The sequence below is a fragment of the Mauremys reevesii genome, linkage group 1 (assembly GCF_016161935.1).
Source record: "Mauremys reevesii isolate NIE-2019 linkage group 1, ASM1616193v1, whole genome shotgun sequence".
Lineage (NCBI taxonomy): Eukaryota > Metazoa > Chordata > Testudines > Geoemydidae > Mauremys > Mauremys reevesii.
In genome coordinates, this window is record NC_052623.1 from 357,402,117 (window position 1) to 357,424,977 (window position 22,861).

A 22,861-nucleotide genomic window follows, 5' to 3' on the forward strand; every position below is an offset into this window, starting at 1 on the left:
GGCCGGGTAGGGAAGGCTGTGCCTCCCCAAACAGCTTGGCCCCTGACCCTATCTGCTCCCTCCCACTTCCCGCCCCCTGACTGCCCCCCTCAGAACCCCCAATCTATCCAACCCCCCCTGCTCCTTGTCCCCTGACTGCCCCCTCCTGGGACCCCTGCTCCTAACCGCCTCCTAGGACCCCACCCCCTGTCAAACCCCCCTGCTCCCAGTCCCCTGACTGCCCCGACCCCATCCACACTCCAGCCCCCTGATAGGCCCCCTGGGACCTCATGCCTATCCAACCCCACCGTTCCCCCACCCGTGACTGCCCCCGAAACTCTGCCCCATTCAACCGCCCCTTGCTTCCTGTCCCCTTACTGCCTTCCCGGGCCCCGCCGCTCCTTATACAACGCCCTAGCCCTGACCCACTTACCACTTACCATGCCGAGCAGAGCATGCAGAGCAGAATGGCTGGCTGCCGTTCTGCTCAGCAGGAGCGTGCAGCTCCGCCGCCCAGAGCGCTGCCCGCACAGCGTGGCGCTGCTGGGGAGCGGGGGACAGCGGGAGAGGGGCCAGGGGCTAGCCTCCCCGGCCGGGAGCTCAGGGGCCGGGCAGGACGGTCCCGCGGGCCAGATGTGGCCCGCGGGCCATAGTTTGCCCACCTCTGCTTTTTGGCTTGCTTTTGGATTTAAAGCTATGAGCAGCTTCCAGACTGTTTTAAAAGGGACACATTTTACTTTTGATAACTTTTCACTTTCATTTTCTGCTCCAAGACGCACACAGATCTGAAAAAGAAATCACAACCGATTGTGGCCTCTTTTGGAGCCCTAATAGGATTTTAATTAAGTACCGTGTTTTGTTTGCATTTCTTTGACCTCTTCTTTAATATACACATCACACATTCTGGGAAAATGCACATTTTCCCCATAGTTTAACCTCCATAACATGATATTAGCCATATTAATTCTACACAAGGTGTAACTGCCTCCCCTGTGCCCACAGAGATTTTATGAACCTCCACCAGAGCAGCAGTTTGCTCCCCCAGAGCCACCCCAAGGCTTATTTTTTTTATTATTGCTCCCCTTTTCCTTTTCTTTTCCCTGTGCACACACACAAAATTCTCTTCTAACATCCCTTGCACTGCGATTACTTGTTTTTTCACAACTGTACCGCGATCCCACACCCATCTTGTACAACCAGAGACAGCCAGGGGCAGCCAAGTTAAGTTTCAGTAGAAACCCTTGACATTCCTTCAGTGATTTTGATTACATCACCTAATAGTTAAATAATTTTGATTAGATTATGTCTCCGCCTGCTGCCTGCAGCAGTTGCTCATAGACCGTTTCTGTGGGGAAAGGGCCCATTTTGTCTAGAATAGCTGTACAGATTTCTGGGGACAGAAGCGTAGTGGTGGTAGTAGCAAAACAAAAGTGTGGAAAGGTGGGGGGGGGGGGAAAGAGGTGGAAAGAGACCAGTTAACCCTGCGAGGTCAGTTTGAAGTACAGGCTCCCAGCAGCAAATTAAGTAACCTGAGAGAAAGAAGAAGGGAAAGAAGCAAAGGACGTAGTTAGCTCTGAGCCAAGCGTAGGCTCCCCGGGTTGAAACAGCTGGGAACCCTCCCCTCCAGGTTCTCATCCTGGCTCTGGGCAAAGAGTGGGGGTTTCAGCTGCTCCTGCCATTTTCCACTTTGAAACCTTCCCCCCAGGACCAAGTCCCAGCTCCTGTCTCTAAAGCTGGTCTGTTAACTCTGCGTTTGACTCTAAACCTTGTTGTGCCAAATCCTCTTTAACCACCCTAACTAATTTATAACCCTTCAGCAGCCCTTGCTGAAACAGCACCAAACCTGAAAGATTCCTGGCAGCTTCCCATAATGCTGCCCTCACTTCAAACCTCTCACAAGTGGACTTTCCCTGGAAGGCATCCAGTCCCCAGGGGCAGGGACCTTCTTCCACTACCCATATATCCAAGGAGAGTGGGCTCCTCAGCCACCCCCCATTCCTCTGGGTCCCCTGACACTTCCTCCATGTCCCTTTTAATCTCATCCCAGGCTGACCCCTGCACCTGGTATGGGCCCTGGTTCTTCCTTATCCAGTTATTCAAAAAATCCTTTATCCTGGCTTGCCAGAACCCGCAACTACCATCACGAGCGTTCACTATACCCCCTCCAAGCAGCTGCACGGACTGTTGGGGAGGGGGACTTACAGGCTGCCACTCACCTATCCGATGTGATGCATCCGAGTCACCGGCACCAAGATGTTAGGGGCTTATTCCTTCACCCGCTCACTTCCCTGGTCCTTCTCGCATGAACAGAGAGCCACAATACCCAAAGTCCAAAGGTGCAAACAATTCGATGTTTACTGAGGTGATCTTTTAGCAAGCAATGATTCCAGTTTCCTTCCTCAGCGTCCCCCTTCCCAGCTCTGACACCACAGAGCCTTGTCTATATCCCTGTTCCCATTCCCCCTTAGCAAAACATGATTCCAATTCCCCCACCCCCCATTCCCTGTTCCCATTCCCCCCTTTACTTCCTGATTGACTGCAAACTATATAGTAAAACTTGTGTTTTCCTTAGCTAGACCTTAACCAATTATTTTACTAAAATTTAACTAACCAATCCTAACATATTGTAACATAATTATTTAACCAATTATATCCCACCACCTTAATTGGTTTACACCCAATGAAATTAATTATACAGCAGAGAGAAACAATCCCGGAACCAGACAGAGAACAATAGGGAAGTAGGGACTACAGTCATAAAACAATAGGGAAGTAGGGACTACAGTCATAAAACAACAAAGAAATAAGGATTTTACAGTTTAGCTATTAATAAGTGAGTTTTTGCCAGACAAAATGCTATTAAGCTATGGCGGGGGGTTACATCTTTTAGGCTTTTTTCTTTATTTGGAGGTAAGAGACTTTATCAGAACAAAATTGTATTTCTAACAGCCCAATAGCACCTTATTTTAATGTAACCAGTTTAAAATGTAAAAATGTAACCATACGCTTCCCAGCTTATGGCTGCCTCTGCTGCTTAGCCAAAAATCTTAGCCTAAAAACACAGCCTTAAACTATCATAGTAAAAAAAGGCCTATAAACAGGCAAACTGTAATTTTAATTCTTTCTTTTATACCTCTATAACTAGCTAAATAATAAACACATACTTAAATTCTTACAGAATAGGCCTTTACAAACAGGCCTAAATATCAGAGGGGTAGCCGTGTTAGTCTGGTTCTGTAGAAGTAGCAACGAATCCTGTGGCACCTTATAGACTAACAGACGTTTTGCAGCATGAGCTTTCGTGGGTGAATACCCACTTCTTCGGATGCAAGCAGTGGAAATTTCCAGGGGCAGGTGTATATATAAGCAAGCAAGAAGCAAGCTAGAGATAACGAGGTTAGATCAATCAGGGAGGATGAGGCCCTGTTCCAGCAGTTGAGGTGTGAAAACCAAGGGAGGAGAAACTGGTTCTGTAATTGGCAAGCCATTCACAGTCTTTGTTTAGTCCTAAGATGATGGTGTTAAATTTGCAGATGAACTGGAGCTCAGCAGTTTCTCTTTGAAGTCTGGTCCTAAAGTTTTTTTGCTGCAGGATGGCCACCTTAAGATCTGCTATTGTGTGGCCAGGGAGGTTGAAGTGTTCTCCTACAGGTTTTTGTGTATTGCCATTCCTAATGTCTGATTTGTGTCCATTTATCCTTTTCCTTAGAGACTGTCCAGTTTGGCCGATGTACATAACAGAGGGGCATTGCTGGCATATGATGGCATATATTACATTGGTGGACGTGCAGGTGAATGAACCGGTGATGGTGTGGCTGATCTGGTTAGGTCCTGTGATGGTGTTGCTGGTGTAGATATGTGGGCAGAGTTGGCATCGAGGTTTGTTGCATGGGTTGGTTCCTGAGCTAGAGTTACTATGGTGCGGTGTGCAGTTGCTGGTGAGAATATGCTTCAGGTTGGCAGGTTGTCTGTGGGTGAGGACTGGCCTGCCACCCAAGGCCTGTGAAAGTGTGGGATCATTGTCCAGGATGGGTTGTAGACCCCTGATGATGCGTTGGAGGGGTTTTAGCTGGGGACTGTATATGATGGCCAGTGGAGTCCTGTTGGTTTCTTTCTTGGGTTTGTCTTGCAGTAGGAGGCTTCTGGGTACACGTCTGGCTCTGCTGATCTGTTTCCTTATTTCCTCGTGTGGGTACTGTAGTCTTGAGAATGCTTGGTGGAGATTTTCTAGGTGTTGGTCTCTGTCTGCGGGGTTAGAGCAGATACGGTTGTACCTCAGTGCTTGGCTGTAGACAATGGATCTTGTGGTGTGCCCGGGATGGAAGCTGGAGGCACATTGCATGTGAATTTTCGCCTGGCTTCAAAGGATTCAGAGCAAAGGATTCAGCCAGGCTCTGGTTGGTGAGCATACTATGGAGACTGCTGATGCAGGACAAGCAGCCCCCCACAATTTGGGATTCATCTGTGGCCCTTCTCTGTGGGGACAGACCTTCCTCCTGGGACAGCTTTAATTAATTAGCAAGGCAAAACCTATTTACATTTTGTTTGTTACCAGTTATTTGAATTTATTAAACAACTAAACTAAGCTTGTTAATAATGTGATATGGTTTAAAGCACCTGTGGCACCAGCCATGCTCTGATATATCATATGAGAAGGGCTACCAACCTCCAAGGTTTTTTTTGTGTTTTTTTCCTTTTTCTCTTTTTGACAGCAACATACTGTTGTTAGATGTTTGGCTGCATGTGTGTGTGTTCTCCCTGTGTGCAGTCCCAGCTCTGTGCAGACAGCCGGCACACCAGTCCTTGAGTGAACCACCCAATGACCACAAGTTCCGTTAAGGTGCGAAGGCGCCCAGCCAGGTTTATTGTGGACAAAGCATGCGAATAGCACCTGGCAGACTCTACAAGGATACTAAGACAGGTATGGCCATGACAATGGACACAGCTCAGTGAATGGCTGGATTTTCCATTCCCCCCTCAGATGGCCAAAGACACTGCCTCTGAGACTCCATTTTATGTATCAACACAAACAAGTTACCTACTGCCCCTCTGACGTAGTTAGCTGACACCCTCTGACATAGCCAGTTATCACCCATCACCTTGTACATCTCTATCCATCGCACTATTATTCTAACCTTGTCTTTAGGATAGGTCAGCGTGTCCCTGTTATCTTTAGGGAATGTGTTGGTATCGAGGTGTTCTGGTACCATCATTCTGGAATGTGTTTGCATGAGTGCTCTGTGCCTAATTGTGACAGGTTGGGTCACAGAAACCCCCTTGGGACTGCCACCTGATGTGTTGAGACTACCACTGAGCCTGTTTTCCCTGCCAGTTTGGGACTTCAGTATCCTGTCTTGTTGAGCCAGACACGCTAGCCTGCTACAAAGACAGACCCAGGTCTGAACCATGTCCCCCAAAAGCCACAGGCTTAACTGAAAACAGCTTAAGAGGTACTCCTGTCTCCAGCACCCAGATACCCAGTTCCCAGTGGGGTCCAAACCCCAAATAAATCCGTTTTACTCTGTATAAATATTATACAGAGTAAACTCATGAATTGTCCGCCCTCTATAACACTGATAGAGAGATATGCACAGCTGTTTGCTTCCCCAGGAATTAATTACTTGCTCTGGGTTAATTAATAAGTAAAAAGTGATTTTATTAAACATAAAAAGTAGGATTTAAGTGGTTCCAAGTAACAACAAACAGAACAAAGTAAATTACCAAGGAAAATAAAACAAAAACACAGAAATCTAAGCCTAATACAGTAGGAAACTCAATGCAGGTAAATCTCACCCTCAGAGATGTTCCAATAAGCTTCTTTGACAAACTAGACTCCTTCCTAGTCTGGGTCCAGCAATCACTTATGCCACTGTCCTTTGTTCCAGTTTCTTTCAGGCATCTCTTTGGGGTGGAGAGGCTATCTTTTGAGAAAGCTGAAGACAAAATGGAGGGGTTTCCAGAGCCATATAGAGTCTTTCTCTTATGGGTGGAAAACCCTTTGTTCTCCCATGTACAATCCCATCAACAAGATGGAGTTTACAGTCACCTGGGCAAGTCACATGTCTATGAATGATTCAGCTTTTTGCAGGCCGACGCCATTGTTTACGTCAGTTTGAATGTTCCCAGGAAAGCTCATATGTGGATTGACATCTCCCAAAGTCCATTGTCAGTTAAATGTTTCTTGATTGGGCACTTACTGAGAATAGTCCTTTCTCAAGAAGCTGACCAAATGCTTCACTGAGGCTACTTAGAATCAAACAAATACATAGCCAATATTCGTAACTTCAAATACAAAAATGATACACACATACAGACAGCATAATCATAACCAGCAAAGTACAACCTCCCATAGACTCCCCACTTGGCCTCCTCTGTATAAGAACTGGTGCAACCATAGGACCCTGGGTGCAACAATGATCTATATAGTCACAGTTTATGTCAACAATGTCACACTAACACCTCTTAGGAATGGGTGTTTCTGCAATATCAGCCCTGTTCTTGCCAAATTCTGTGAGCTTGCAAGCAGGCAGAGACTGACTTCTCTTTGCTTCTTTGCTTTACATCAGCAAAGCTTGAGCTACTTTAGTTCAGGCCTTAGGCCTTACACCAGGCCTCTGATACAAGGCCTAATGTTTTAGGCTCTCTTTCTACTATACATACCAATGCACCAGCTTAACCATCTTTTAATTTCATAATGTGGTTGGTGCTTTGCATTGTCCACAAAACCTGGGGCTGATAAGGGAAAGGGACGTTCTGTTAGAATTATAATCATCATCAATAATCTTGGAATATTTGACCAGTAATGTGAGTCTCTTGTTCTGATTTTATTTTTGATTAAATTGTTTTTTCTGTTGTGTAGGAGGCGGTGGGTCCTACAAAATCAGCTGGAGGGTTATTTGATTCCCTAATGTTTTTCAAAGGGAACCGCTGCAGTCTAAGGCCTTTTTGCATTAAGGAGCAGTAGTAGCAACCATTAGCTAAAAGTGGGGAGTCACGTCCCATCTAAACTGTACAAAACAATAGAATAGCTGGTTGCTAAGAAAGATTCCAGCTGTAAGGAAGTATCGCGCCAAGATCGACGGACATTAAGACATTAAGGGCATGGCTACACTTGCAGATATAGAGCACTGGGAGTTAAATCCACCCTCAGAGAGCGCAGCAGGGAAAGCACTGCCGTGTGTCCACACTGTCAGCTGCAAGCGCAGTGGCGTGGCCACATTTGCGGCACTTGCAGCGGCATTGGGAGCGGTGCATGGGGATGGGAGTTGAGTGCAGTGGGTAAGGGTCGTAGTTTGCAGGGCTGCGTGCTGAAGCTACAGATGTTGGAGGCAGCTGGTGGCAATAAGACCCTGGATGTTGGGGAAAGTGGGTTGGCGGTGACATGGGGGCACAAGGGAAAGAGTTTTGGGACAAGGGCTGCGGGGTGGGAGGATGGAAGTGCTCCACCTTCATTGCTACAAGAGCCTGTATCGAGTCCGCTTGGCGCTCCACGATGCTTGGCAGCCGCTCTGTGCTTTGGTGCCGGCGATCCACATTCTGCTGGTGGATCCTCCTTTCACTCTCCTGCCACTCCTGCACTTTTTAATTTTCATTAAGGGACTGCTGCATTACTTCATGCAGCAGGTCCTCTTGGATTCTTTGGAGTCTTTCGGCCATTGACAACAAGGACAGCTGGGACCTCAAGGTTGCATCTGTAAAGCCAAAGTACAACACTTAACAGAGGCAGCATTGTTCACACTAGACAGAACAATGGTTCGGCTGTACTTAAAGACAAGTACAGTGTACGCAATAGCAGAAATTGCCCATCCCAAAGCGAGCACACATAACCATGGGGAGCCCCGAAATGGTGAGTAAGCACAGGGGCAAGGGGGACTGATTGTTTGACGGCGGTACTGTCCTCTGGGTTCTGTACCTTGGGGAGAGCCAACAGCTGCAGGGGGACCCTATACTGAACACTGTCCCCACATTTTCCACAGGATGAGTTCGTCCTGGAAGATATCTCGCTGTTGAGGGTGACCTGGGAAGCAAGGGAGGGTCTTCTACTACAATGCAGCTTCTGCTCTGGCCCATACGCAACTTCCCTGTGTGCAGCAATGGTCCCCCTGCCCCTCACAGCACAGTGCCGCGGACATGTTAGCCTGACTGGGACAAGGAGCACAGTAGCTCTGCCAAGGAACCTGCGCAAGCACATTGCCCAGCTTCTGCATGAGACCTTGGAAGAGATCACTGAGGCCGATTACCGCGATGTGAGAGAGCACATCAACGCCCTACTCCGCATCTAGGCATGCATGCAACCCTAACCCTCCTCGCCCCAAGAGCCCACACCAAACAACTTCCTTTCCAAAATAAAAGCCGCTTACCCGGCACCTCCTCTGCTCCTCTGCTCTTCCCCAAGCACCATTTGCTGCGACTGGCTACCTTCCTCCTGGCTTGAAAACAGCTCCTGGCTGTATGCATCAAGGGATGCCCGACTGTCCCCCTCCTCCTCAGCACCCTCACTCCCGCTTTCCTCCTCCTCGTCCTGCCTTGTTGACCTGGGCTCTGAAGTGTCCATGGTGGTCCTTGGAGTGGAGGTGGGATCGCCCCCCAGTATTGCGTCCAGCTCTCTGTAGAAACGGCAGGTCACGAGGGCAGCACTGGAGCAGCTGTTTGCCTCGCAGGCTTTGTGGTAGGCATTCCGCAGCTCCTTCACTTTAACCCTGCACTGCAGTGTGTCCTGGCCGTGGCCCCTTTCCAGCATGGCCTTTGATACCTGCCCAAAGGTATCGTAATTCCTATGGCTGGAGCGCAGCTGGGACTGGACAGCTTCCTCCCCCAAACACCGATGAGGTCCAGCACCTCGCCATTGCTCTATGCTGGGGCTCGCCTGGTGCATGGAGGTGTGGTCACCTGGAAAGATGCGCAGAGAGCGCTCCACGCCTGGCTGAGCAAACAGGAAGGGGATTTTCAAAATTCCCAGAGAATTTAAAGGGCAGGTCTGATGGTTGGTCACCTGAGGGCAGGACAGTAGAGTTCAAAGTGATGACCAGAGTGGCTAGCACAGGCATTGTGGGACACCTCTGGAGGCCAATCAGAGCACATTAATAAATCAGGGCATCCACACTGGCCCTGCAGCACTCCAGCCAGGGCGCAGCAAGCGTTATGCTTCTCGTGGAGCTGGATTACCAGGAACGCTCCAGCCATGGAGTCCGGGCGCTCTACCTGCCTTGCCAGCATGGACGCGTCATGGGTTAGGGCATCTGGGGCTGCTTTAATGCGCTAACTCGCAAGCATAGCCAAGCCCTAAAATGTTTAAAGGAAAACTTTGCAAGATAACACTCTGTCTGGCAGAACCACTTAGCAGCAGTTTCAGCAGGGAAAGCTACACTTCCCTTTTGTATGACCTAATTGTTTTTATCTGGTCTTTAATTGTTTCTATCTGTTGTGTAACTGGCTTCACAATATTTGAATTTACTCTTGTATGTAGGGGAATGATTGGCTAAAGAATTGTTTCATAATGTGCTAGGACTGGTTAAAATATTGTTTCGTAATATGGTTGGTTAAGGTACAGATAAGTAGGACCTAAGTTTAACTATATAAACTGTGTTCCACAAGGAAGTTCTTTGGAACCTTACTACAGGACACAGCCCAAGTTCAAACCTGCCAGAACTCAATCATCCCGTGCAGAAGCCGGAACCCCAGACAATCCTGTCCTGACTGACCATCAGGAGAAGTTACTCTGCTTTATCAGGAGTGGTGAGCATTGTGTGCTTAGCAAGTGTATTCTGTTGATTAATTAGAAGCAGCAAAGAATCCTGTGGCACCTTATAGACTAACAGATGTTTTGCAGCATGAGCTTTCGTGGGTGAATACCCACTTCTTCGGATGCAAGCAGAGCTTTCGTGGGTGAATACCCACTTCTTCGGATGTTGATTAATTGTTAATAAATACAAGTTAAGGATATTATTGGGTAAAGGCTCTTTCACTGAGAAAAGGTCCCACCAACCGGTAGAGGGACATTCAACCAGGCCCAGGGAGGGTAAGGCGTGGGAGCCCTAAATTGTGAAGGTAACACCAAGATTCAGAGTTTTAACTGCTGAATTATTTTTCCAATATTTTTATTTTCCTTTTGTTGTGCTGGCAGGCCAAGGGCCAGCTCATGCCAAGATCCCCATGTCTCAACTGGACACTAGCAGATACATAGCCGGAGTCAATCTGGCTCACCTGTGGATTAATATTGATAAAATAGATATTACAATTATAAGAAAATGTTTAGCAGTTAGACTCTATGGAATGCTTGTGAGCTGCTGCCAGCAGTAATCTCACTTGTAATCTCTATGTTCAGTACTGGAATGTAATATCTGAGCGGGGGGAGGGTGAGCCTCTGTGATTGTATGAATCACCATACAGGAGAGAGAAGTGGTGAAGAGCTGCTCTTTTACAGGAATTGTTATGCCCCTCCTGAAAGAGGAAACCCATTGATACCAGATGGGCTCATGTTGGATCTTACAAGTGGAAACTCCCCACATTCAGATTGAGAAACAGGACTAAAGACTCTTATTGTTCTGCTTTCCTTTCACTGAAGATGAGTCAGGCCAGGGGACTCCTCCCAGGAGCTGAGTTTGCAGCTCAGAGCACAGGGAAGGAGGGAGATAAAAAACCCCAAGCCAAAGGAACTAGGTATCTCTAAGCTGCTTGGATTTGTTGTGGGGGGGAGTGTTTCCAGGCATAAGCAAGAGATCCCCAGCTGCTTAGCCTGGGTTAGCCCTCAAGGACAAATAGAGCTTGCTGATTATAGACGCCTATATTACCTTCTGAAACCTAAGGCTGTAACTCATTCATGTGTCTATGGGCTTGTCTTCATGTATAGCCCTGCAGCTTTAGTGAAGATGCTACAGTACCACACTGACAGGAGAGCTTCTCCCATCAGCATAGTTAAATCACCTCCCTGAGAGGCAGTAGCTGTGTCAACGGGCGAAGCTCTCCCATCGCCTAGGGCTGTCTACAGTGTGGGCTAGGTCGGTATAACTGCATCGCTCAGGGGTCTGGATATTTCACACCCCTGAGCCACGTAGCTATACCCATATATGTTTATAGTGTAGACCTGGCCTATGCTTGCTTAACCTTGTGAATAAGTCTCTGGTTATTCTGCCTGGTCCTTTGGGATTAGGAGTAACCTGAATATTGCTGTGGCTCTTGGTGTAAGGGTCATCCCAGAGATTCACTCGCCTGGGTGACAAGACTGCCAGTGTGCCCAGGGACGGGCTGGGATTTTGTGTAAAGGGTGATAAAGTCCCTGCGGAGTTGGCACTCGGAGCAGTTGGTTGATGAAAATCTCAGTTTCAAATGAACAACTAATTTGGGGTTTGTGCCCTGGTTTTTAACCATCTGCCCCGTGCTTGCGTCACCGTTGGGAGCACCACAACTTGTAGAGGCCTTTATATCAGGGACTAAATGGTTTGACTTCCCTTAACTGAAGAAAGTGGATGGGAGTCACAGGCTGGTTCACAAACATGTGAGAGCCTGTTTGCATCCCACTCCCTCTCTGGCTACTAAATTAACTCTGTTGTTTTGGAGATACAAAGTGTTCGTTTATTGCACCCAGCAAACATAAAGGGGCCCACTAGAACAAGAGACTAAAACACCCAAAGTAGCATAGTTGAGGGCGAACCATTAAAATAGGCGAACCCTCAAAAATACCAGAATGACAAATGCATCAGGCCATTGCAGAGCCCAGCGGAACCAAAACAGAATAGATTCAACTATTCACTCTGGGTGCACTCCAAAATGTCATTGCACAAGCCACTCCGACCACCTCAGAATACAGGGTGCAGAATGTGGACCTTTTGCAACAGCTTTAATTACCATGAGCTAAATCTACCTCTAATCAACGAGCCCAGGCCCATTAGCTTATCCATTGTGGGCTGATCCAAGACAGCTGTCTCAAGCTCAGTCCAGAGTCAACACTCGCCCCCTCTTGGGGTGATAAATTGAATATTTATCCCAATACCATGTTACTTGGCTGAGATTAGATTTGATAATTTATAACACAGATACCAAACGATATATACTGTTATATGTTACAACATCTTAGCCATAGCATGCTTGCAGCTATCCATACTGCATTCATAGTATAGTGGTTTTTTGTTTTTAAGTAACTTCCCCAATATCTTCATAATTCCTATCCATTACTGCAGTCTGACTGCTTAGTTATCAACTTGCAAAAAAAAAAATAAACTCCCTCTAACTTGTGCAACTTGTGGTGTACCAGCCCTTCCATGGTTACCATAGCAAAGCTTACAACGCAAGTATTTCTATTCTACTATTCCTATTATTATTTCTATAAGCACGCTTGGCAGATAAATTATATTTTACCCAAAACTACAGATGCTCCATGATCACGTCAGGGGTCAATGTGATGGGGTGTCCCCGCCACACAGGACTGGGAGGCCTATTAACCCCACAGGCTGCACCTGGATCAAGAGCCAGGGAGCAGGGAATTGATTGATCGCAAGCCCTTTCAGCTGTGCAGGACTAGGCAGGGCCTGTAAAACCAGGAAGTTGGCAACAGACAGGAGGGCTGCTGGGAAAAGGCAGCCACTCCCTGCTAAGAGGAAGGAGGGTTGGGAGTGGTTCATGCAGAGAAAGGAGGGGAACCAGGAGTTGTAGGAAGCAGGCCAGGGAAGGAGCAGTGAGGGCTGGGAGAATGGAGCCCAGAACTGCTGGCCTGAGGGTCCTTGGTCTGCAACTGGGAGAGAGGGCAAGGCCAGGTTCCCCTGCCAGCTGCTGAGGGAGTGGCACCTGAGGAGTGAATGGGAAGACTACCTAGAACTGCTGAAGGAAAGACTTTCATATACCCCAGAAGGGGGGAACGGCAAATGACCAGGCTGGAGGGCGGAGTCACAAAGAGGACGCTGAAGGTCCTGGGACGAGAGAATTGCTGCCGCTGAAGGACCTGGGAGAGAGACAGTGTGACGGCATGTGAGCACGGGAAGGGGCGTGGACCTTGAGAGCTAATCCCCGGAGTGACCAGGAAGGGGCACCAGACAAGCAGCGAGTGGAGCACCCCGTGACAGTCAACACCAGCAATGACAGCTGCCAAGCAGAACTGGGCCGAGTCCCGCTGCCCAGCAACGTGCAGACCAGCACTTCCAAGTCCTGGGGCTCCCTCACCCCGAGCAGCAAACGCTTTGTTCTCCAGGAGCCGTAATTAGCTCCAGGTGACAAACTGAGATGACGATGTGATGGAACATCCCTGACTGGCATCTGCACAGCACAGAACTCAAATGGGCTGACTCCATGGGTGCCGAGCAAGCAACCTACCCAAACCCACAGGGAATCCATGACACTTGGCCAACCCCTAAGACTTGATCTAGACAGAGGATTTGCTTCAGTTGCTGCCATGGAGACAGCTACGCCGTCTCGCCCGGGCAGAGCTCAGCCCTGCTTGTTCCTGCGGGTTGCTGCGGAGCAGCTGCAGGGATGGGTGCCCCTGAGCGCGTGCAACGTGCCTGGAGGAAACGCAAAGTGAAGCCAGTTCCAGCCCAGCCCAGCCCAAGAGCCGCCGTGCACCAGCTGCCCCCTGGTGGCTGGGTACAGTAAACACTCATGCACACACCTAATAACCACACTCGCAGTACGTTACGGCATCCGCCACTCTCAACAGGAGCCCGGCTCAGCGGGACGTCACCTCCCTACGCTGAGCTGGGCTTGGGTTTAATCTTGGCCAATTCTGTGCAACCCAGCCCGCAATTTGTGTCTTCCCTGAGTCCTCCCTCTGGCCCCGTCCCAGACAGTGCGATGGGCCCCTCTGTCTAGAGCTCAGGAAGGATGGTCTCCTTGTGCCGGCACTGAACACGGACTCTGAGGATCTGAGCTGACTCCCTGCAGACTCCTTGTGTGACCTTGGCCATGTCCTTTTGTCTCCTGGTGCCTCAGTTCCCCTCTGAAACATGGGGACCACGGCACTGCCCTCCCACACAGGAGTGTTGGAGCCATAAAGCCAGTAACAAGGGTGAGGCGCTCAGAGCTAGGGTGGCTGGGTCATACAAGTACCTGGAGAGAGATGGACGGTCCGCAGCTGATTAGAGAGCCCAGGCTGGTGGGTTTCTGGCCCAGTCAGCACTGGCTGATGGCATTAAGCTGGTAGTGTCCTTGCATGCCCTCAAGGGAGCTGTGACCTGGGCTGCATTGAGGGCAGAAGCCACAAGGCCAGGTGTAGGTTAACTGACCAGCCTGGAGCCCAGAGGGAGAGAAAAAATGAACTTGTAACATACCCTTGGACTTCAGACACCGCGCAGCAAACAAGGACAATGCCCTGGCTGGCAGGCATCCTGTGGGAAGGGAGCCAGGAGCCTGGACTGGATGAATGGGGATTTCACAGGCACCCTTCCCCCGCAAACAGTACCCACACCCCAGCTGCGAGGGGAGAGGGCCCAGCGCGTGGCACTGCCGGGGAACGCTGGCCCAGGGCATCGGGGCAAACCCACCTCTGCGGGAGAGGGGCCTTGGTCTCCTGGGCGCCCTGGTGGTCCCTAAACCCTCCCGAAGGACTGATCTCCGGAGCAGCAGGTCCAACCCCCCCCCCGGTGCCCCAGGATGACTCTCAGCCCCGATTGGCTGAGGCTCAGGGGAGTTTCCCAACACACCTCTCCCAGCCAGCCCGGGGCCGCAGGGCCGTTCAGCCAGGGCTGGTCCTGCAGGAGGCGCAGGCAGGTTCCCCGGGGGCTGCGCCCAGAGACCAGCCCCAGGCCGTGTCCGCCCCATGTCCCAGCGAGGGGGCTCCAGGTCCCTGCCCAGGGTCTCTCTGCTGAGCGTCCCGCGGGGCCGGGCAGCACCCTCCACAGCCCCTGCCTGCTGCCCACGCCCCGGCTCTGTCCCCGCAGCGCCCGGCCCCATGGACCAGACCGGCCCCGACCCCGGCCCCGGCCCCGGCAGCAGCTTCCCAGCGCTGATCCGCAAGAAGCGGGACGGGGAGAAGCTGCTGGATGAGGAGATTCGCCGCTTCGTCCAGGCCGTGACCCGCGGGGGGCTCCAGGAGGGGCAGATGGGTGAGATGGGCCGGGCACCCCAGAGCCCACCCGGGGGACCTCGGCGGGGGCGGGTCCCAGGAGGGATGGCACCCCGGGGGGGGGTAGGGATGGGGGTTAGGTCCTGGGGGGTGGGGATGCAGGGGGCAGGTGGATCCTGGAGAGATGGGGGTTAGGTCCTGCGGGGACACTGAGCAGGCGGGTCCCTGGCGGGACTGGGGACAAGGGTTAGGTCCTGGGGGGATGGGGGACCCAGGGGGCAGGCGGGTCCCTGGCAGGATGGGGAACAGGGGTTAGACCCTGGGGAGATGGGGGACCCAGGGGGCAGGCGGCTCATTGGCGGGATGAGGAACAGGGGTTAGGTCCTGGGGGGATGGGGGACCCAGGGGGCAGGAGGGTCCCCGGCGGGATGGAGGACAGGGGTTAGGTCCTGGGGGGATGGGGGACCCAGGGGCAGGCGGGTCCCGGCGGGATGGGGACAGGGTTAGGTCCTGGGGGGATGGGGGACCCAGGGGGCAGGCGGGTCCCCGGCAGGATGGGGAACAGGGGTCAGGTTCTGGGAGGATGGGGGACCCAGGGGGCAGGCGGCTCATTGGCGGGATGGGGAACAGGGGTCAGGTTCTGGGGGGATGGGGGACCCAGGGGGCAGGCGGGTCCCGGGCGGGAGGGGGCACAGGGGTCAGGTGCTGGGGGATGGGGACCCAGGGGCAGGCGGGTCCCGGCAGGATGGGGACAGGGGTTAGGTCCTGGGGATGGGGACCCAGGGGCCGGCGGGTCCCGGGGGGGATGGGGGACAGGGGTTAGGTCCTGGGGGGATGGGGGACCCAGGGGGCAGGCGGGTCCCTGGCGGGATGGGGAACAGGGGTCAGGTCCTGGGGATGGGAGACGCAGGGGCAGGCGGCTCTTTGGCGGTTTGGGGAACTGGGGTCAGGTTCTGGGGGATGGGAGACGAGGGGCAGGCGGCTCATTGGCGCGATGGGAAACAGGGGTCAGGTTCTGGGGATGGGGACCCAGGGGCAGGAGGGTCCCGGTGGGATGGGGAACAGGGGTCAGGTTCTGGGGGGATGGGGGACCCAGGGGGCAGGCGGGTCCCTGGCGGGATGGGGAACAGGGGTCAGGTCCTGGGGGGATGGGGGACCCAGGGGGCAGGAGGGTCCCCGGTGGGATGGGGAACAGGGGCTAGGTTCTGGGGGGATGGGGGACCCAGAGGGCAGGAGGGTCCCCGGTGGGATGGGGAACAGGGGTTAGGTTCTGGGGGGATGGGGGACCCAGAGGGCAGGAGGGTCCCCGGTGGGATGGGGAACAGGGGTTAGGTCCTGGGGGGATGGGGGACCCAGGGGGCAGGCGGATCCCTGGCGGGATGGGGAACAGGGGATAGGTTCTGGGGGGATGGGGGACCCAGGGGGCAGGAGGGTCCCCGGTGGGATGGGGAACAAGGGCTAGGTTCTGGGGGGATGGGGGACCCAGAGGGCAGGAGGGTCCCCGGTGGGATGGGGAACAGGGGCTAGGTTCTGGGGGGATGGGGGACCCAGGGGGCAGGAGGGTCCCCGGTGGGATGGGGAACAGGGGCTAGGTCCTGGGGGAGCCAGGGGGCAGCACACCTGGTGGTGACCTTACCTGTGCCATTTCCCTGGGGGGTGAGGACCTCTGAGGATCTCTGCTCTGAGCTGAGAAATGAGCTGGGCCTGGATCCTAGGGGAGCCCCCTCTGCTTTGGCCCCGGCCCAGCGATTGGCCGGTTCTGTCCAGGGCAGGAGGCCTCAAAGTGCCTGGAGTTAAGTGCTCCCCTGGGTGGGGGCAGGGTGGGGAGAGCCCACCCCAGGGGCTGCGGCTCCCTCCCATCCCCTCCCCGCAACACACCCCAGCCTGCCCATTCCCAGAGCTGTGGGACCCTGGACCATCCCACCCTGCCCAGCCCCCACCAGTGCTGCCCATCCCCCGGAGCTCTGCCTCCGTCCCCTGGTACTCAGGCCTGGCTCTGCCCCCCAGGGGCCATGCTGATGGCCATCCGGCTGCGGGGCATGGATCCGGACGAGACGCTGACTCTGACCCGGGAGATGGCCGTGTCGGGAAGGGTCCTGGAGTGGCCCGACAGCTGGCAGAGGCGCCTGGTTGACAAACATTCCACGGGGGGCGTGGGAGACAAGGTCAGCCTGCCCCTGGCCCCAGCCCTGGCTGCCTGCGGCTGCAAGGTGAGTGCCAGGGCCCGGCAGCCTCTGCTCCCTGGGCAGAGGTCTGAGTGGGGCCTGGGTGTTCATGGAGACCCCAAGCGCCTGCCCGGGTCCCTGTAGCCCATGGCCATGCCTGGAAGGGCGGAGATGAAGGCGGGTGTGCTGGGAACCAGGAGAGGCCTGTGTCTCCCAGCGGGCGAGGCTGGCAGCATGATAGTGGGTTCTGCCATTGCACGGCTGCCAGCAGAGATGGGTGCCCTGGCAGAGTCTCTGCCTGGTGCGGGTTCCCTTCAGCACCAAGGGGATCATCCCGCCACATCTGTCCTGCCCGGCTGCCTCTCACCAGGGCCTGTGGCCTTCTCCTCCCCCACCAGGTGCCCATGATCAGTGGCCGGGGACTGGGCCATACCGGGGGCACGCTGGACAAGCTGGAGTCCGTGCCGGGGTTCAATGTCTCTCAGAGCCCGGAGCAGGTGAGGGGACCGCCGCAGGGGATGGGTCGGTGCCTGGGGAGGGAGACCCGAGGGCCTGCCTGGTGTGCTGCCCCCAATCCAGTGCCGGTGCCCCCTGCCTCTGGGACAACGGGAGGGGGCACAGAGCAAGCATCCATAGGGGCTCAGCGCGTGACGGAGGCAGGGGGAGACCTGAGCCGGGGGAGAGCCAGTCAGTGCCTTGGCGCTCCCCTGGTCCAGGCTCCTCACTGAGCCTCTCAGACAGCTGGGCATCCTGCACCCAGTGCCTCTGCCCATCACGGGGGCGGGCAGCCGGGCCCTGCCCACCTCCTGGCACAGGCCAGCTGCTCTGCACTTGGCTTTTGCCCAGAAAGGGCCCTGCTGGGGTAACTGGCCGCACCTGGCTCTGGGGGCGGGCGCATGGGGTCACACACTGACAGCTCCTCCCCGCTCCTGCAGATGAGGTGCATCCTGGAACAGGTCGGGTGCTGCATCGTGGGGCAAAGCAAGGACCTGGTCCCGGCGGACAAGGTTCTCTACGGCCTGCGGGACGTCACGGCCACCGTCGACAGCCTGCCCCTCATCACAGGTACCACGGCAGCTGCTCCCGCGCTGCCACCTGGCTGCCTCCCCCGGGGCTGTGGCAGGGGGCGGAGGAAAGTGGGGTGGAACCGATGGGGCAGGCGTCCCTGGAATCCACATTGAGGCTGCCCCCTTGCGGTGGCAGAGCCCACAAGGCGCAGTGGGAGCCAGCGCTCCGCGCCCGGTCAGCGATGTCTGAGATCCGGGGGGGCTGGGAATGGTGAGGACCCTGGGGGACCCAGGAGGCTGCCATATTCGGAGAGAAGAGAGCTGACCTCGCACCCCAAAGTCCAGCCTCCTCCCCTTGGGCTGGCTCAGAGCGAAGAGCTCACTCCTTGTGCCGTGCGTGGCGTCGCTGCCCAGCAGCGGGTCAGCCAGCGGAGGGTGCCAGGGACTCGGGGTGGTGGGGAGACTGTGGGTGGGAGCCAGCTAGCGGAAATCAAGGCAGGGCGTTGCAGCAGTCCCCGGTGCAGTGGGCTCCTGGCACAGGGCCCAGCCTTGCCCGCGGGATCCCTCCGACAGGAGCTGAGCCGAGGCGGCTGTGCCAGCAGCGCCCCGGCCCAGCAAGGGAGGTGCCCAGGACTCCCCATCTCTGAGCCGGCTCCCCCTGGCGCCGCAGCTTCCATTCTGAGCAAGAAGGCAGCAGAGAAGGTCTCCGCCCTGGTGCTGGATGTGAAGTTCGGCAGCGCTGCCCTCTACACCAGCCTGGACAGCGCCCGAACCCTGGCCCAGAGCCTGGTGAGCGGCCCAGACCTGCCAACCCTGGAGGAGGGGGCACAGCCATCCCCACCCACCCCAGGAGCCCCGAGTGGCCTGGCCCCTCCCTACTCTGCCTGCAGGAGCCTCCTGTCCCCCCACCATCCCTGTGCTGACTGGCCTCCCCTGCCCTCTCCCTATGGGGCCAGAGGCCTCCCGCAGGTCCCTGACACTGGGGCAGTGCCCGGTTCCCATGCTTGTGCCACAGGGGTGGGCAGCCTGTGCCCTGGCACACGGGAGCTGGGACGTGCCTGTCACTCCACGACAACCCCCAGAGGAAGGTCTGTGTTCGTCCCAAGTCTGCCATGCGCAGCAGGACGGCACCCCGCCCCCAGAGGGTGAGGCCAGGCCAGGACGGGTGCTGGGACCATGAGCCAGCAGCACGGTCTGCAGCCCCGTGAGATGCTGACGCAGGTGGGAGCTGCCCCCCGTCCCCTGGGGGGACACTGGGCTCCTGTCCCCAGGCCCAGCTGTCGCAAACACTCACTGCCCCTCCCTCCCGTCCCCGCAGGTGTCGGTGGGCAACCGGCTGGGGATCTGCACCGTGGCCATGCTCAGCAGGATGGACGGGCCCCTGGGGCAGCGCGTGGGCCACTCCCTGGAGGTGCTGGAAGCCCTGCAGTGCCTGGAGGGCCGGGGGCCGGCGGATCTGCATCACCTGGTCACCACACTAGGTGTGGGGAGCTCCAGAACGGCAGCGCTGGGGGGACAAGAGCTGCCCAAGGGTTAATGCCATCCATGGGCGGCGGGTGAACCGGGGGCTTGGGGAGGCCAGCCCCCAGCTGGACTGCCCCCTCTGCCCAGGGCCCCGCACCTCCCACCCCCTTCCCCCGCCAGAGCCCAGTGGGCCCCCCCTCCCCACCAGCCCCGGGCCACCCGAGCGCTCCCCTCAGCCCCGAATTGCCAGGCAGGCAGCTGAGCGCGGCCCCAGCCCCCGAAGGTCAGGCAGGCAGCGCGAGCCCTGGCTCCAGCCGCCCAGAGTCCCTGGCTGCAGACTGGGTGCCAGAACCCTCCCGAAAGGTGGAGACGAAAGCAGCCCCCTGCCCACCCCCAGCAGCCTGCACTGCTGTCCCGCGGTGCCGCTCTCCCTGACCGGGCTCCAACTGGGGGGGAGGGGGCAGCTCGGAGCTGCAGCCCAGCCATGATCTGAGGGGGGCGGGCAGCTGTGGGGAGCCACGGCAGACTCTCCACCTGCCCGCGGTGCGGGGGGCCCAAGCAGCCCCCAGCCCGTGTCTCACACCCAGGGCAGGTGGGGGGTTGGGGAGAGCCACGCGGGCAGCGTGAGGAGTGACGTGGACTCCCACGAATGATCGTCCACACAGAGCTGCCCCCTCCTAGCGCCAGCCCTTTGTCCCCTCCTGCCCCGGGCCTGCTACAGTCATATCCCGCCCCCCCCCCCCCCACACACACACACACAGGACTGGGAGCATGAGGAGAAGTGGGGGGCGGAGGCCAGTCGCTGAGAGCGGCTCTGGGAAATTGGGCTCCCCGTCACAGCAGGTGACTGAGTGGAACAGGGCCCAGGGGCAAGCCTGGGGCTGCCACATACCAGGCCTGCTGGGGGGCTGTGCCGGGGGCGATGGGATGAGAGCAGCGCCTTGAGGCAGAGGGGTGGGAGGGGGTCTCCGTGTGCAGGCGTGAGACCCCCAGCCCGTCTCTCCCTGCGCAGGGGGCTCTGTGCTGTGGCAGTGCAGCGAGGCCGGCTCGGTGAGGCAGGGCGCCGCCCGCATCGCGGCCACGCTGGCCGATGGCTCGGCCCTGGGGAAGTTCCAGGCCATGCTGCAGGCCCAGGGGGTGGAGGCCGGCCTGGCCCAGGCCCTGTGCACAGGAACGGAGGAGCAGCGCTACCAGGTACTGGGCCGGGCTCGGGCCCAGGAGGAGCTGCCCGCGGCCCAGGATGGTAAGTGGGGGGGGAGAAACGAGGGGGGGCAATAGGAACCAGAGAGCTGGTGCTGGGGAGAGGGGCCCTGGCCCCAAGGGACAGTGGGGGGGGGCAGGTTGTGCTGCCTCCTGCACCTCAATGTCTCCAAGCTCCCCCACCCCATCCCCACGCCTGTGACCCCAGCCCCAGCTCGCAGGCTGGTCTGGTGCCTCCGTAACTGCTGGCCTGTCTCCGCCCTCCTCCCCAGGCACCGTGCAGAGGGTCGAGGCCCTGCCCATCGCCCAGGTGCTGCATGAGCTGGGAGCCGGCCGCACCCAGAAGGGGCAGCCAATCAACCACCATGTGGGGGCCGAGCTGCTGGTGACGGTGGGGCAGCGCGTGGCCAGAGGTAAGAGCCAAGCGCACCCCCCCCCTCCCCCGTGCAGGGCGTCTGCTTGCAGGGCTCTCCACCCGCCCACCTGCTCTGCGCTGCCTGCCCTGGGGTCTGCTCCTGGGGCCAGACTCCGGCCAGGACCCTTAGACCTTCTGTCTATCTGAGGGTTTTAGTCCGCTGCCCATTCCCGTAGTATCTGACCTGCTCTGGGGCACCCATCCCCTTTGCCGTTGTTCTGCAGCTGGCACTGCCCGTTCAGTGGCACAGAGCCTGGGGCCTCACGTGGGTTCCCTTTGCCTGGCACTTCTGGACTGAGGGCCCCTGGGATGGGGCCTGGCACTGGCTTGGGGAGGGGGGAGACGCCTGGCATACCCCCGCCCACCAAATTGCAAGTGGGGTAACAATGGGATTAGAGCAAGTGGAGGGAGTGGTAGGGACTCGTGAGGAGGGGTGCGCACTTGGGGAGCCCCGGCCAGGCCAGCCCATTATTCCTGACACCCCAAGATGACCTGGGAAGCTCCTGACTCCCGTCCCTTGGGTTAGGAACCAGCTGGTTCTACTTACGTTCCTGTTTTGATCCCATCTCTGCCCAGGAAACGAGGCCCTTGCTGCCCATCCCAGCCCCGGCAGGTGCCCCCCAAGAGCCCCGCTCCCTCCCAGTGCTGTCCTTCCCCACGCCCCGCAGGGGTTGACAAGTGTCTCAGCCCCGGCCCCCGTCTCCATAGGTTCATCCTGGATCCGGATTCACTACGACACCCCGGAGCTGAGCAACGATCAGAGACGCACCTTGCAGGGGGCGCTGGTCCTGGCAGGCTCGGAGCCCTTCGCGCCCAGCTGCAAGGTCGCAGAGATCATCCTGCCCCAGGGCAGCCGGTCACTGGAGGAGCTGACAGAGGAGCAGGGCTTGGGGAGCAGCCAGGCACTGCTCTGCTCTGCCTGAAGGGAGGGGTCCCCTGCCAGCTGGCTCCCCACAGCCCCATGCAGACGCTGCCCCCAGGGACCCTCTGCCGCCTGGACAGTGCAACTTGCCATCAGCCTTCAACCCCACTGCCAGCCCCTGCCAGTGCTAACAACTGGGCAATAACGTGTCTTGCTCTGTGTGACGAAGTGGGGCTGTTCTTAATGTTTCCTCTGAATACTGTGGGGGGGCCTCAGTTTCTGGCCGATCCTCTGTCGCCTGGCAACTAATGGCCAGGCCCTTCCCTCCTGCAAGGGGATGCTAAAGATGGGGGAGAACAAAGAGGTCAGGTGACCTCCTGGCCCGGGAAAGGAACTCAGCAGAGAGGAGGGGCCGGAGGGGGTTTCAGTTTGGAGCTGGCGGGGGACTGGAACTGAGGGCAGATGTGAGGGTCTGGCTCACTGCCCCCCAGAATGGACCCGGCTGAGGGGTCCCGTTCTCTGTACCTACAAGCTCTGTGTTAGACCCTGTTCCTGTCATCAAATAAACCTCTGTGTTACTGGCTGACTGAGAGTCACGTCTGATTGCGCAGTGGGGGTGCAGGACCCTGTGGCTTCCCCAGGACCCCGCTGGGGTGGGCTCGCTGTGGGAAGCGCACGGAGGGGCAGGGGATGCTGAATGCTCCAAGGAGAGACCCAGGAGGTGAAGCCGTGGGAGCTTCTTGCCCTGCAGACAGGCTGCTCCGAGGGAGAGGAGGCTCC

At 56.4% G+C, this 22,861-nt stretch overlaps 1 protein-coding gene across 1 annotated transcript; it reads left to right on the forward strand.

Annotated features, from left to right (window-relative positions):
• The first annotated feature begins 4,842 nt into the window (after nucleotides 1–4,842).
• Nucleotides 4,843–22,397, forward strand: LOC120395642 (thymidine phosphorylase). Its single transcript, XM_039520225.1, has 11 exons — nucleotides 4,843–4,900; nucleotides 9,574–9,714; nucleotides 14,844–15,008; nucleotides 16,976–17,178; nucleotides 17,532–17,630; nucleotides 18,069–18,198; nucleotides 18,811–18,929; nucleotides 19,459–19,621; nucleotides 20,617–20,847; nucleotides 21,077–21,217; nucleotides 21,928–22,397. The coding sequence occupies exons 1-11, from the start codon at nucleotides 4,858–4,860 to the stop codon at nucleotides 22,140–22,142; spliced, it is 1,650 nt and encodes a 549-aa protein (XP_039376159.1). The 5' UTR covers nucleotides 4,843–4,857; the 3' UTR covers nucleotides 22,143–22,397.
• The last annotated feature ends 464 nt before the right edge of the window (nucleotides 22,398–22,861 follow it).